The 12,034-nt window shown below is 35.9% G+C and overlaps 2 protein-coding genes across 2 annotated transcripts; both read left to right on the forward strand.

Moving 5' to 3' along the window:
- The first annotated feature begins 313 nt into the window (after positions 1-313).
- Positions 314-5,477, forward strand: LOC113081957 (transmembrane protease serine 13-like). The gene is made up of 9 exons (XM_026253852.1): positions 314-476; positions 558-684; positions 1,078-1,173; positions 3,639-3,682; positions 3,766-3,925; positions 4,098-4,267; positions 4,444-4,542; positions 4,638-4,780; positions 4,921-5,477. The coding sequence occupies exons 1-9, from the start codon at positions 314-316 to the stop codon at positions 5,131-5,133; spliced, it is 1,215 nt and encodes a 404-aa protein (XP_026109637.1). The 3' UTR covers positions 5,134-5,477.
- Positions 5,478-6,391: 914 nt separating this feature from the next.
- LOC113081954 (sodium/potassium-transporting ATPase subunit gamma-like) lies at positions 6,392-8,049 on the forward strand. The gene is made up of 6 exons (XM_026253849.1): positions 6,392-6,569; positions 6,938-6,973; positions 7,239-7,313; positions 7,460-7,496; positions 7,575-7,622; positions 7,893-8,049. Exons 1-5 carry the CDS (start codon positions 6,560-6,562, stop codon positions 7,597-7,599), a joined length of 183 nt encoding a protein of 60 aa, XP_026109634.1. The 5' UTR covers positions 6,392-6,559; the 3' UTR covers positions 7,600-7,622; positions 7,893-8,049.
- Positions 8,050-12,034: the final 3,985 nt, after the last annotated feature.

Here is a 12,034-nt window from a genome sequence, read left to right on the forward strand (position 1 = left end):
TGATTTTCAGTCAATAGCTACTGTTGTTTTCTTTCTGCAGTCCAAACACAGAGAGGTCAAGCTCCCTCACACAGGAACAAAAGGTATTGCTATGGAGGGTCGAGTGGGACTGCTGTTATAGTTGTGCTAGTTGTAATTGCCGTCTGGATAGGAGGTGAGCATATATTTCATATGTAATTATATTTATTGACATGTGTGCTGTTCTGCCTACTACTTTTAATCAGACATTGAATACTGTATTTTGGGTTGTGTCTACTATTACAAAATTTGCATGTGTCATTTGGTGCAGCCTCCATGAAGAGTAATTTTTCACATGTACACTTTTAACTCTATTTTTGACTCCTGCACAGTGCGCTATGGGCCTTTACTGCGGGCTCCCGCAGAGAAAGAAATGGAGACAGACACGTGCCCTCCTTCATCAGTCAACTGTGATGGAAAGAGAGATTGTTCTCAAGGCAGTGATGAATCTCGCTGTGGTCAGTGTCAATCACATATCAACAATGAAATCTCTTTTCAGTTGGAAATCATATACTGATTTGACTTTAATGTTTCTATAGTGCGGTTTGGTACTGCAAATGAATTGCAGGTCATGACTTCTAAGACCAAAAGCTTCCTCCCAGTCTGTGCAGAGGGCTGGGATAAAAACATAGCAGATCAAACCTGCCAACAGCTTGGCTTCAGACAGTAAGTATAATCCACACACACATATACACACACACACACAAAGAAACAAACACAAACCCATAATTCTTGTGATTTGAGACATAGAAGCACATATTAAGCAAAACTTTTAAATACTTTTTAATTATTTTTTTTTACTAAACATTAATTTAGAAATTACTTGGTTTAGCAGGTTTTATGAAGAAAAAAAATAGATATAGATATCAATCATTTTCTTCCTTTCTTCTTCTTCTCCATATTGTTTATTGCACTTATTGCAAAAAATTTTTACAAAAAAGAAAAGATAGCCATAAAGGTTATCATGGCATTGAATCACAAGCAAACAAACAATATTAAGAACAATATTAGATCTCTATCAAATGTATTCATGTGTGTTCCGGTTTGTGTGTTTTACAGGAGTTATGAAGTTGGTGTCTTGAATACCAGTTCATCCGCCTTTCAAAGTTTGAACAGTCAGTTTACAAACACTATCCAGGAAAGTGTTAATACAAGGTAAAAACCAAAAATGTGTCAAATTTGCTGCTGAAAAACAGCAAAAAAATTAACAAATAAATATTAATAATTTAACCTACACACACACACACACACACACACACAAAACTAAAGCAGATATAGCTATTGCAATCAGTGGATGTGTAGCTACAGTAATTGTATTATGCTAAATGCATAATTCTGTTGCCTTGCAAAATGCAAAACACATGAAGGTCTGCAGCTAAACAATGATCGTACAAATTCATTTAAACTAAATTATAGACGGTTTCAACGGCATCAACATAAACAAACGTTAATGCGCGTGAGCGCTTTTGTGGACCTAACTTAACTTCCGGTAGACTCCAAATAGAATCAATAACAACAGCCAAGTCCCTCTAGAGTAGGTATTTTTTTATAACAAACAAAATATGTTTGCTGCGTGGATCAGGCGGATTTAATGAAAATGCAAATTCATTCTTTGCCAACAGGAGATGTTTTAAACATAGACATAAAGCGCTAGAAATAGAGGTTTCCCCAGTAACAGCTGTAAACAAAGCAGAGCTGGTACGCTCACACGCTGCTTTATCAGGCATATAACATGCAACTTCAGAAATACAGCGATAAAAACAACTGTGCCTCGTTTTGATATTTAAACATAAATGTAAGGAATTATTATTATTAAACGTGCAGTACGTTACGTAATGTTACGTTACTCATGTTTATTTAACGAAGCCTTTTTGAAAATCGATCAGTTTTAAAATTGTGGCGAGTCTCCAAAAATAAATAAATGTATGGGAAACACATCCCGCAGCACGTACAACGACCTGAGCCCAACTTCAGTCTACTCATCACCTTGGCTTTAACTGCGTTTGTAGAAGGCACCGCAGCCAGACCGATATAACACAGACCGGAAGTTAACTTAGGTCCAGGCGCGTGCGCCCGATGAAACCGTCTATAGAGCTCGGGCGTAGACGTCATGGAATGGTGCATTGTGGGTAACGGCGGCCATTTTAGAGGCATCGCAAAGCAGGTTTGTAATAAGATAATAGCCAGTCTCCAGAAAAAGTGATAGAACGTGACAAAAAAAGTTGCCTATACCTATACGGACAAACTTAATAATGAAGCCAAACAACGCTACTTAAAAAAAAAAGGTTGTAGGCGGAATCGATCCCTATGAACACATGAAAGTTTACCAAGCCTCAGTTTCCCTGATCATTTCTCCTACCGGGTCTGTGGAGTGAGCGCTTACACCTCCGATCAATTTAAAAATGTCACTTTCACTTTTTAAAAAGTCACTGGAGGCTCACCTGCAGATCATAAATGGATCTGCAAATTAAACGTGGAGAAAACAATCTTTCTCACTAAGGAAATGTTAACATTAACCAAGCATCAGTGGTGACACACACACACACTTATCAGATTCTGCGAGCTATGAAGCTTGTCTATGCGGGTTTGTTACACTTCAGGAGTAATTACTCACCTATCATACTTGCAAAAATCCACTGTTTTCCTCCGGTAGTTCTGTAATCCGGTATAATATTGACGAACATTCACCTCAGACACAACCCACCATTCACCAAAACAAGACGCTTAACTTCCTATTTTGAAGTTCGTTCCAGTTTATTTTTATTTTTTTTAAACAAGTTGTTCAAATTTGTTAAATACAGTCAGCACAAAAATATCAAAAAGCAAATTAAGTTCAGGATTGGGTCAAAAGAAAATGTTTAAACAAAAAATACAGACACTAAACTGACTCCCTTACTGGCCAAAAACTAGAGAAAACGTAATGTGTTTGTGTGTGTGTATGTGTGAGAGAGAGAGAGAGACCATACACAACATGTCTCACCATAACTATGTATTATAATATTATCGAAGGTGATGGTTTCCCTCCGTACAGCGGCGACCCAAGCCATCTGACGCCTCTTGGTGATTTTAGACACCTTGTGTTTTTTTTTCCAAGTAGGAAAATGTTGAAAACTAATATGATTCACGAAGTGTTTGCCCTGTCGATCATGAAACCGATTACAGCAGTTCACAATACAGCAATACTGAACCATTTTCCAAAAAATAATCAAAATTAATGACCAAATGACCAACGTTACCTAATGCCTACTATACAGTACATCTACTTCTGTACCGCGATTCCCACAATGCATTGCGACGTGACGCAACGATCCCGACCTCTATACAAATTACAAATTCTAATTACCTAAAAAATTTTTACGAATTGTCAGTTATTTGTATTGCAACATGCATCTTGTCAGTGTAAACAGTAAACTATTAAATTCGATTTAAAATGGTGATCAAATATTTCATTTTATATTAATTTTATTATTTTAAAAAGTTACTTTTTTTTATCACTGTGGACATGGCAATGAGTATGAACATGAATAATGATACATTAGATACAGAAAGGTGTGAAGAAACATGAAGCCAGAAAACGCTCTTGGTCTCTATCGTGTGTAACAAAGTTGTTTTAATTTCAGTACATCCTGTCCTGGTCAGCAGACAGTGTCCCTGCAGTGCAGCAGTGAGTACTTACATGTTATTGCTGCGTGATATTGCTAAGTCTAAACACTCTCTTACTTTCCCTCCTATTCTTTCTCTGTTTAGAGTGTGGAAAGCCACCAGGATTGAGGATCATAGGGGGCAGAGCGGCTGCTGACGGTCAGTGGCCATGGCAGGCCAGTTTGCATTTCCAAGGGTCTCACTCATGTGGAGGAACTCTAGTGGCTCCAGACTTCATCATTACCGCTGCTCACTGCTTCCCCAAGTCAGTATACATTACATTAGACAGATTTGATAACTAGACTATATGTTGGAAACAATATCATGGCCGGTAATCCTAATTAAGATTAATGAATACATTAGCAAACAATATGCAGTATGCAGTATGCACTATGGACGAATAGATAAATGACTTTGCTTTTTTCTCCCTTTCTTAGAGGAACACCCGGCTCACAGTTGCCTAGTAACTGGAGAGTGTATATTGGTTTGGTGTCCCAGCTCCAGCTTACCAGCCCATATAATGTAAAGCAAATCATTTTACATCAGAATTATGACCCAGCGACAAAAAACTATGATATTGCCTTACTGAAACTTAGTAAACCTGCCAGTAAGTTTTTACTTATTTGATGTATAATACATAAACATTTATGCAAATCATAATATAACTGACATAAACTTAGCTATTTACCATACACAGCACTGTCTAAACAACAGTATACCATAAATATATAAATCAAAGAGGCACTTCTGACCGCTGACAAGTTTTGTTCATACTGTTAAAAGGTAATATACAGCCTGTGTGCCTGCCTGTGTTTGGCCAGGCGTTTCCTGCTGCCAAACAGTGCTGGACCACAGGCTTCGGAGTTACCAAGCAAGGGGCTGGTATGTAATGTACAGTTGCTATATGTAAGCCAATGTATTTTGTTGAGTTTGAAAGTATTGATTAATAACGCTGGCCTTTACATGTGTGTTTGCAGACAGCATTTCCACTCTTTTGATGGAGGTTGCAGTAAACCTGATAGACTCAGCTGTGTGTAACTCATTTAGTGTTTACAGAGGCCGGATCACTGAGAATATGCAGTGTGCAGGAGATCTTAGTGGAGAGAGAGACTCCTGTCAGGTTAGACATGTTCTCGTATTCAAAAGCTTACAAATGCTGCCACCTTTTGGTACAATATTATATTGCAGTTTGAACTTTGTACTTAGTTCATTCAGTGTTATTTCTTCTTCAATGTTATTTTAATCTCCATTTCTCTCCAGGGGGACAGTGGAGGTCCACTGGTGTGTAAAGTTGATGACAAATGGTATCTCACAGGCGTAACAAGCTGGGGAGATGGCTGTGGAAAGCCAAACCGTCCAGGGGTCTACAGTGATGTAGGGCAACTTTTAATGTGGATATATGGCAAGATGCAGGTAAACACATTTTTCCATTTTAACATGCAAACACACATAATATTGTTTGTCATGAGTTAACATACTTATACAAACAGTCTCTTACCATTCTCTTTTTTCTATCCTTGTGTCTTTCTGGCTCTGTTTTTTCAATTACAGCTAGCGCGACCATGACCTACTAACAACAATGAAGAACAAATCTTGACATTTTTCTCTGTTGTGTAAAAATTTTATGTAATGAAATAAGATTTCTCAATTTTTAAAATGACAGAGCACACAGTGAGATGCACTTTTGCAGTAAATATTAGATTTATGTAAAATTTTGAATTCATTATTTAAATAAGGATGATGTAAATGTGTCTGTAAAATCTTTTATTTTGGGAATACTAACGTTCTTCAATAAAAACATGGATTACATTACTGAATCTATCTTGTAGAAAATGCCAGGACATTTAAACTGTCCAGTTCTGTACTGTATAGCCTATTGTGTATTATATGTAGAAGATCTACTATAGAGGAAGAACTACTATTTCCTAGCAAAACATGTAACATGTAAAGTAATACAATGTAAAAAGAATACAGTGGAGCAGCATGAACTGAAATCTCTTTCACTCTGAAAATAAATCAGCATAAAAATAAAACTGTATTTCTGTTCATGAACACAACTTATTTTCCGTCTAAAAGGTGAAAGCTGGCGGGATCTTTTTCTTAGTCATAATCATTAACTTTAGAAAGAATACCCCACTTGGTCATTTTTATTTTTACACACTGCTAGATTTATTATGAAAAGAGAAAGCAAACTCACTTCTGATTGTTCTTATTTGAAAACAAGAAAAAAAACTACTGAAGCAATCAGTTAGATTTACAAATACACCCACATGAAACTAAAGTGTTTAGTTATGTATTTGTTCTATACTTTTTTATGTGTTCTTTAGAATATGACAGATTAATTTTTAACTACCCAATGAAATAGAACTAACAGATAAACGAACAGTCTCAATGTAATTTATTAACATCATTTAAAATGTATTAACATTACAAAAAGTGTACATTTCACAATGTGTGTATATAATTTTTGTATTTTACATCATGAGTTATTTATTTATCTTATATTAGATTATCTGGCCTTCAAATTTTAAATCTCTGGTCTGGTCTTGTTTCTCAATGAGCTTTAATGACCTTGTCATCTTATTGCAAGGGCACATTCAGCACTGCTCAATGGTTAGATATTAAGAAATGTCCCAAAGGCTTGTGTTTATGTGCATGTTTTAAGGTTTACTGGATAAGACGTGTCAGAGCGAAGGGTTTGAAGGTCGTTATATACGAAACACACACACTTTCTCTCCTCCCTGTAGTTGTCACTGATTTGTCATTCGCTCCACCAGTTACAGTTCCACCATCAGAGAGTTTAAGGAGCTCCCTGCAAACATTCAAACTCCTCTTTGACTTACACAGTTCTGCTGTTATCAACCTTGAAAGCTTTTGAGGTCCTGCAACACTGCTAACGATGGGAGTGGGTAAGTTTGATTCAACTAACTTTATATAATGTTATCAAACATAAAAAACCTGACTGTATAGGCACTAAACTTTTAAGTATGTCTTTAAAAAAAACATCATATACCACAAATTTTCTTTCACACACCCTTATGTCTTTAAAAAAACATATCATATACCGCAGATTCTCTTTCACACACCCTTATGTTCTTACAAACTTGTATGACTTACTTTTTTCTGCAGAATGTAAAATTTTTAAATTGTTAGAAAAAAACAATGTTTTGGTTGATTCTTCGCGGCAAACTATCCATTTAACAAATTTAGACATGTATTATAAGTAGAAATAATATTAACACTAAAGTTAACATATCCTTGTGTGTTCTCTTTTAAGAAAAACCTGAGTATTCAGATGCTGATTTCACCTATGGTAAGAATGTCTCATGGTTAATTAAACCCCTTTATTAAACTGACAGGACTGTGAAATGATCATAAACTCATTTAAAAATGTGTATTTTGTGAGTATGAATGTAGGACAATTGATTGTATCTTATTTTATATATCTCAAGAGTCAAAGTAACAGTCCTGCTCTTAACAGCCAGCTAAAGTTGTGCTCTACAACTATAAATGCAAAGTTTCTTTTAAAAACACTTTTGTGGATATCTTGTTTATAAATATCTTTGTGTGTGCTTAAGATTATGAGTTGATCAGAAAAGGAGGGCTGATCTTTGCAGCTGTTTTGTTCTGTTTGGGCATGGCTATCATATTCAGTGAGTATGTCTAGGTTCATGCAATCTACAGCATGTCCTTTCTGCATAAGTTATAATAAAAATACAAGCAAACACAGCAATGCATGCACACATCGTTTTTTTTTTTTTTTTTTCATTGTGTAATCAAACGTTATCTTTTCTGGCAGGCAAAAAGCTCAACTGTGGAAACAAGGCGTCTTCTAAGTAAGGCATATAAAATATTTATACAATAAAAGACACACACATACTCCTCTCTTACCTCTTGGTGTGTCTTCTCTGCAGGTTTGAAGACAATGGTGATCTTTGACCTCTCCTTCATTAACCTTCACCGTAAGCATGCATATGCATTAACATACATTGTTACACTTTTGGCAGGCATATTCCTAGCAAGCATTACATCATGTTTTTAAAAAATAAATGTCATGACTTTCTGTCAAGAAAGCTTTTTTTTAAATGACTTTTAAAAGGTGATGGTCTTTCTTTATTATTTTATAAACTCTGAATGTTTTACAGATTCACAACATATAAAAGTATATTAACAGAATGTTGATGGAAAAGATGAATAACCAAATTTCAACTCTCTTTCTCTGTTTTCTGCAGGTAAACAGACACCTCAGTAAATTCACCAAGGAGGATCACCATTTTCCATAATCACTTGTGGTCTCAACGTACAGTGAAGATTTTTTTTTTCAGATAAATAGTTCATTTTCATTTCCTTCTATGTATACTGTCACAATAAAATAAAACTCAAATGATCCTTTCTGTGAAATTTACTACAAATTTAAAGAACACTGTAGTCAGGGGTGGCCTGTATTTCAAATACATGTACATATTATTTATTAAAATATTATTTTGTATTTAAATACCTTTGAAATTCTCATGTATTTTACATTTAACATTTAATCTGAGTATTTTTGAATTTTCAAAATACATTAAGGTACCAACCTCCTTATTAGAGCTGATTTCCTGCAGGGATGGGCAGTATTTCAGATACATGAATTTGAAAATACTATTTTGTATTTTAAATACCTCTGGGGAAAATTCTAATGTGTTTTGTATTTAAATACATTTAATCTTAGTAATTTTAGTTTTTAGTATTTTGTATACTTGTTGATACAGGAAATCAGGCAGTCTAATAAAGAGGTTGGACTGGCAAAAAGTATTCATGTATTTTTAAAACTACAAAAATACTAATATTAAATGTATTTAAATACAAAATAGTACAAATACATGTATTTGCCTACTGCCCCATTCCTGATTGTAGTGTCAGATATAGACTATACGTCAAATCTTGACGTATACACTCACGTGTTCAACTCAGACGCATTATATTTTAAGATACTGCTTCACGAAGTTATTTTTAGAACTATATATACGATCCCAATAATCTGCAACAACTCTGTCTTTGAAGGATGCTGCTTCGCCTTTAGATCGGGCCTGCGTCCGCGCGCGCTAGAGCTCGGCTCTTGTAATTGCTCAGCGCTGTGCTGTTGTCCATGCGCCACTGGGCGAGTCTCGGCTGTCTCACTAAACCTCTTTTATTCTCAAAAAAGGAGAGCGAAAGAGGGCAGATTCGGAGTTGGGCTCCGGCCGTAAGGACCGCCATTATTGGGAGGCTTGGACAACCACTTTCACCCTCAACGCACAATGTTTATATATCGTAACATTTAAAGACATGCGTGGCCCAGATCGCTCGTCGATTTTGGCTACGAAAAACTGGATGTTGTGCCTGATTGCTAAGGGCATCGCTGCATGCCGTCTGCACACGGTGAAATCAGGATTTTATGGCCACAACAAAGGGCATTATAACAGATCAAACCAACGTGCTTAGGCCAGAGGAAGAAATAATAATAATTAAAAAAAAAAACATTTTTCTGCACGGAAACGACTGGCCTCCGAAAAAGGACATTTCTTTGTTTGGACATGTTTAGCCATCGGTAGATTTTCAACAGCCGTTTCAATGCGAACGCGATATCAGTAAGTAGCGCCTGACAAAAATATTCCCTTTGGAAACTGCAAGTCTGTCAAGCCACAATCAAACATCCCCCACCGAATTTAACGTCCTCGGCTTTTTTACGTAGTCTTTTGTTTTCATTTCTTTCTGGTTTCCAACAACACTGACCGAGCCGGTTGTAAGCGCTCTTGCGCTGGCCTGGACGAGGGAGAAGGGGTTGAGAAGGGGAAAGGGAGGACGGAGAAAGGCACTGGTATGTAAGCTATGTGTGTATTAACCCCGGTGTTTCATTAAAACAAGTATTAACGAGCAAAAGTAGACCGTGACACATACGTAACAGTTTTCAGTCGTTTAAGAAACCTAAATCGAATATCTTTAAATATGAAGCGGAGTAGTAGCTACAGAAGAGAAATTGTATCTAGGCTACTACTAATACAAGTGAGTGCTGTCTATTGTGCAGGCAGCGCCTTGGTTGCACGGGAAAACGGATTTATCTTGCACTCTAATAATCCCAGAATGTTAGAAATGGGCAGACTATTTTCTCACGTGAATGTGCACCTTGTTAATCGCTATGTAACGCTGCACTGTAGAATACACCAACGTAGATGAGTCGCGCTAATTTATTATAACTGCATACATGATTTAAATACGTGAGGGAAAATGTCACAGACAATTGAGTATGTAATTTATGTTGGCAGCAGCACAGAGACAGCTGAGCCGCTCATAGAAAGCAGTTCTGAACCTTGACATCCCCATTACGTAGCTTTCATGCTTAGGCTATGCTGGGCCTAGGCTTTGGGAGTGAATCCTTAGCAGTTGTATTTTTTAGGGTTTAGAACTTAATATTGTGTATTTTTGCTTGAAGAGTGTGCCATAAGATGTTTTTATTTTGCCATGCACATACAACCACAACAGTTATCGATGTATATTCAAGCCATATATTTTCTAACAACAACAGTGGGCAAACAGCAAGTTTTAGTCTTGGTGTCGTGTGTCTTGGTGGCGTTTGAAGGTAAGTCTAAACAGCTGGTAAGACTCTGATATCATGTAGCAATCAGACAGTATTGTCGCTAGCACCCACTTGGACTGCACCTGACCCGCCTGTGGATCGCCTGCTTTGAGCTCTGTAGTCAGACAGTCTGTATTTGTGTGTTACAACACCAGATATTGCAATGAGGATTCAGCAGCAAAACATTTCCTGTGTCTGCACCAGTAAAAGAAAGCAGGAGTAACACATTGTCCAGGAATAGCTGTAGAAAAAAATTTAATAGCCAAAATGTTGTTTTTTATTGTATTTGGTACAGCTCTAATTAAGTGATGAGTATATATATATTTTTTAACAATACAACAACATAAATACTGTGTATGCCTTTGTTTTTGGTGTAAAGTGCAATAATTGTTGTCAAAGTAATATTTATTTTTATCTTTAATGAATACATTCTTTGAAAATGTGAAAATGTCACCCATTAAGTTGTCTTATTTACAATATGCATACAGTTAATACTGGTTTCCACAACTGCAGGTGACAATGCCTTAGTTAATTCATGAAAACACTGTTTTCTTTTGTGGAACACACAAAGAATTTAAGAATATTCTGCCACTCTTTTCAGTATAATGAAATTGAATGAGGAGGACTGGTGCTGTCTAGCTACAGAAAAGCAAAAAAGTAACATGAAAGTAGCAACTTAAAACAACAACTTAAATTACGGTTAATTTTTTTTCAAATAAATGTATCAAACGGCTTTAGAAGACATATCACATCAGCCACTTAAGATGCTTTTCTGAAGCTTTTTTGTGCTTTTCTGAAGCTTGAAAGCACCAGTCCACATTCATTGTAATTGCATGAAAAACAACAATCACATACATTATTTAAAAGTTTCCCCTCTGCATTTCATAATTAAAAGACATATGGGTTTGGAATGACATATAAGTGCAAAAATGATGGAATTGTGGGTGTGCTATTGTGTTTGAAATAATACAGAGATGATTAAAGAAAGAAATCATTAAATGCTGTTAATATTGTATTCACTAGTTCTTATTTGTTTAAATGTGCTTGCTATTAGATCATGCTCATAAAATACTTTGAAAATGTAGGTTAACTTTTTGACACTTAGTGCTACAGTTCACTGGGGAAGTAATTACCTATACTGTAAGGTTTTATGTATTATATTGTACCTTAGTATTTTGTATGTAGTATTGTGTAATCAATATATACAACCGGAATGTCATAGAAACTTGAATAATTTAACAACCACATAGCAATGCGTTACGAACAGCTCATACTGACCTGGAAACCATCTAGTAACACCCTGGCAATGTTTTGGAATTGAAAGTTGAACTGACAAGCACCAGTGACATTCAGATAATGAAATATTGTAAAAGTTGTCATTAATATGGTTTGGGTTGTAAGAATAAGGGAGCCTTGGTATTTTATTTACAGTATTGAACTTTGAGATTTGAAGTGACTACTTCAGACAACAGAAGACTTATTTCCTGCAAATGAACTAATCAGGAATTTCCTATGTCTTTAAATAGCAACACTAGCACTAGCTAAGGATAACAGTGGATTAATAACATGCTGGAATTATTGCTTATGCCTGCTGTGTATGCAAGCAATGTGGCCATTTAAATAATAACCATTTGAAGTCTGAAGTGTTGTTTTGAAATTGGGCAACTTGCAAAACCTAAACAACACAAAATAACCAGAAACTAGCAAACAGTCTTTAAATTCAGTGTTCAAATTTAAAGCACATTATGAAACCAATTGTTAAAAGATAAAGGACTGTAA

The sequence above is a fragment of the Carassius auratus genome, unplaced genomic scaffold, assembly GCF_003368295.1.
Source record: "Carassius auratus strain Wakin unplaced genomic scaffold, ASM336829v1 scaf_tig00035351, whole genome shotgun sequence".
Lineage (NCBI taxonomy): Eukaryota > Metazoa > Chordata > Actinopteri > Cypriniformes > Cyprinidae > Carassius > Carassius auratus.

Excerpts from the sequence above, each read along its gene's own strand:
- LOC113081957 (XM_026253852.1), top strand. The coding sequence starts at position 314 with ATGTACACTTTTAACTCTATTTTTGACTCCTGCACAGTGCGCTATGGG. Across the intron at positions 477-557 it reads CAGTGATGAATCTCGCTGTG|TGCGGTTTGGTACTGCAAAT; the intron begins GTCAGTGTCAAT and ends ATGTTTCTATAG. Across the intron at positions 3,683-3,765 it reads AGTGTCCCTGCAGTGCAGCA|AGTGTGGAAAGCCACCAGGA; the intron begins GTGAGTACTTAC and ends TTCTCTGTTTAG.
- LOC113081954 (XM_026253849.1), top strand. Across the intron at positions 6,974-7,238 it reads AGATGCTGATTTCACCTATG|ATTATGAGTTGATCAGAAAA; the intron begins GTAAGAATGTCT and ends TGTGTGCTTAAG. Across the intron at positions 7,314-7,459 it reads GGGCATGGCTATCATATTCA|GCAAAAAGCTCAACTGTGGA; the intron begins GTGAGTATGTCT and ends CTTTTCTGGCAG.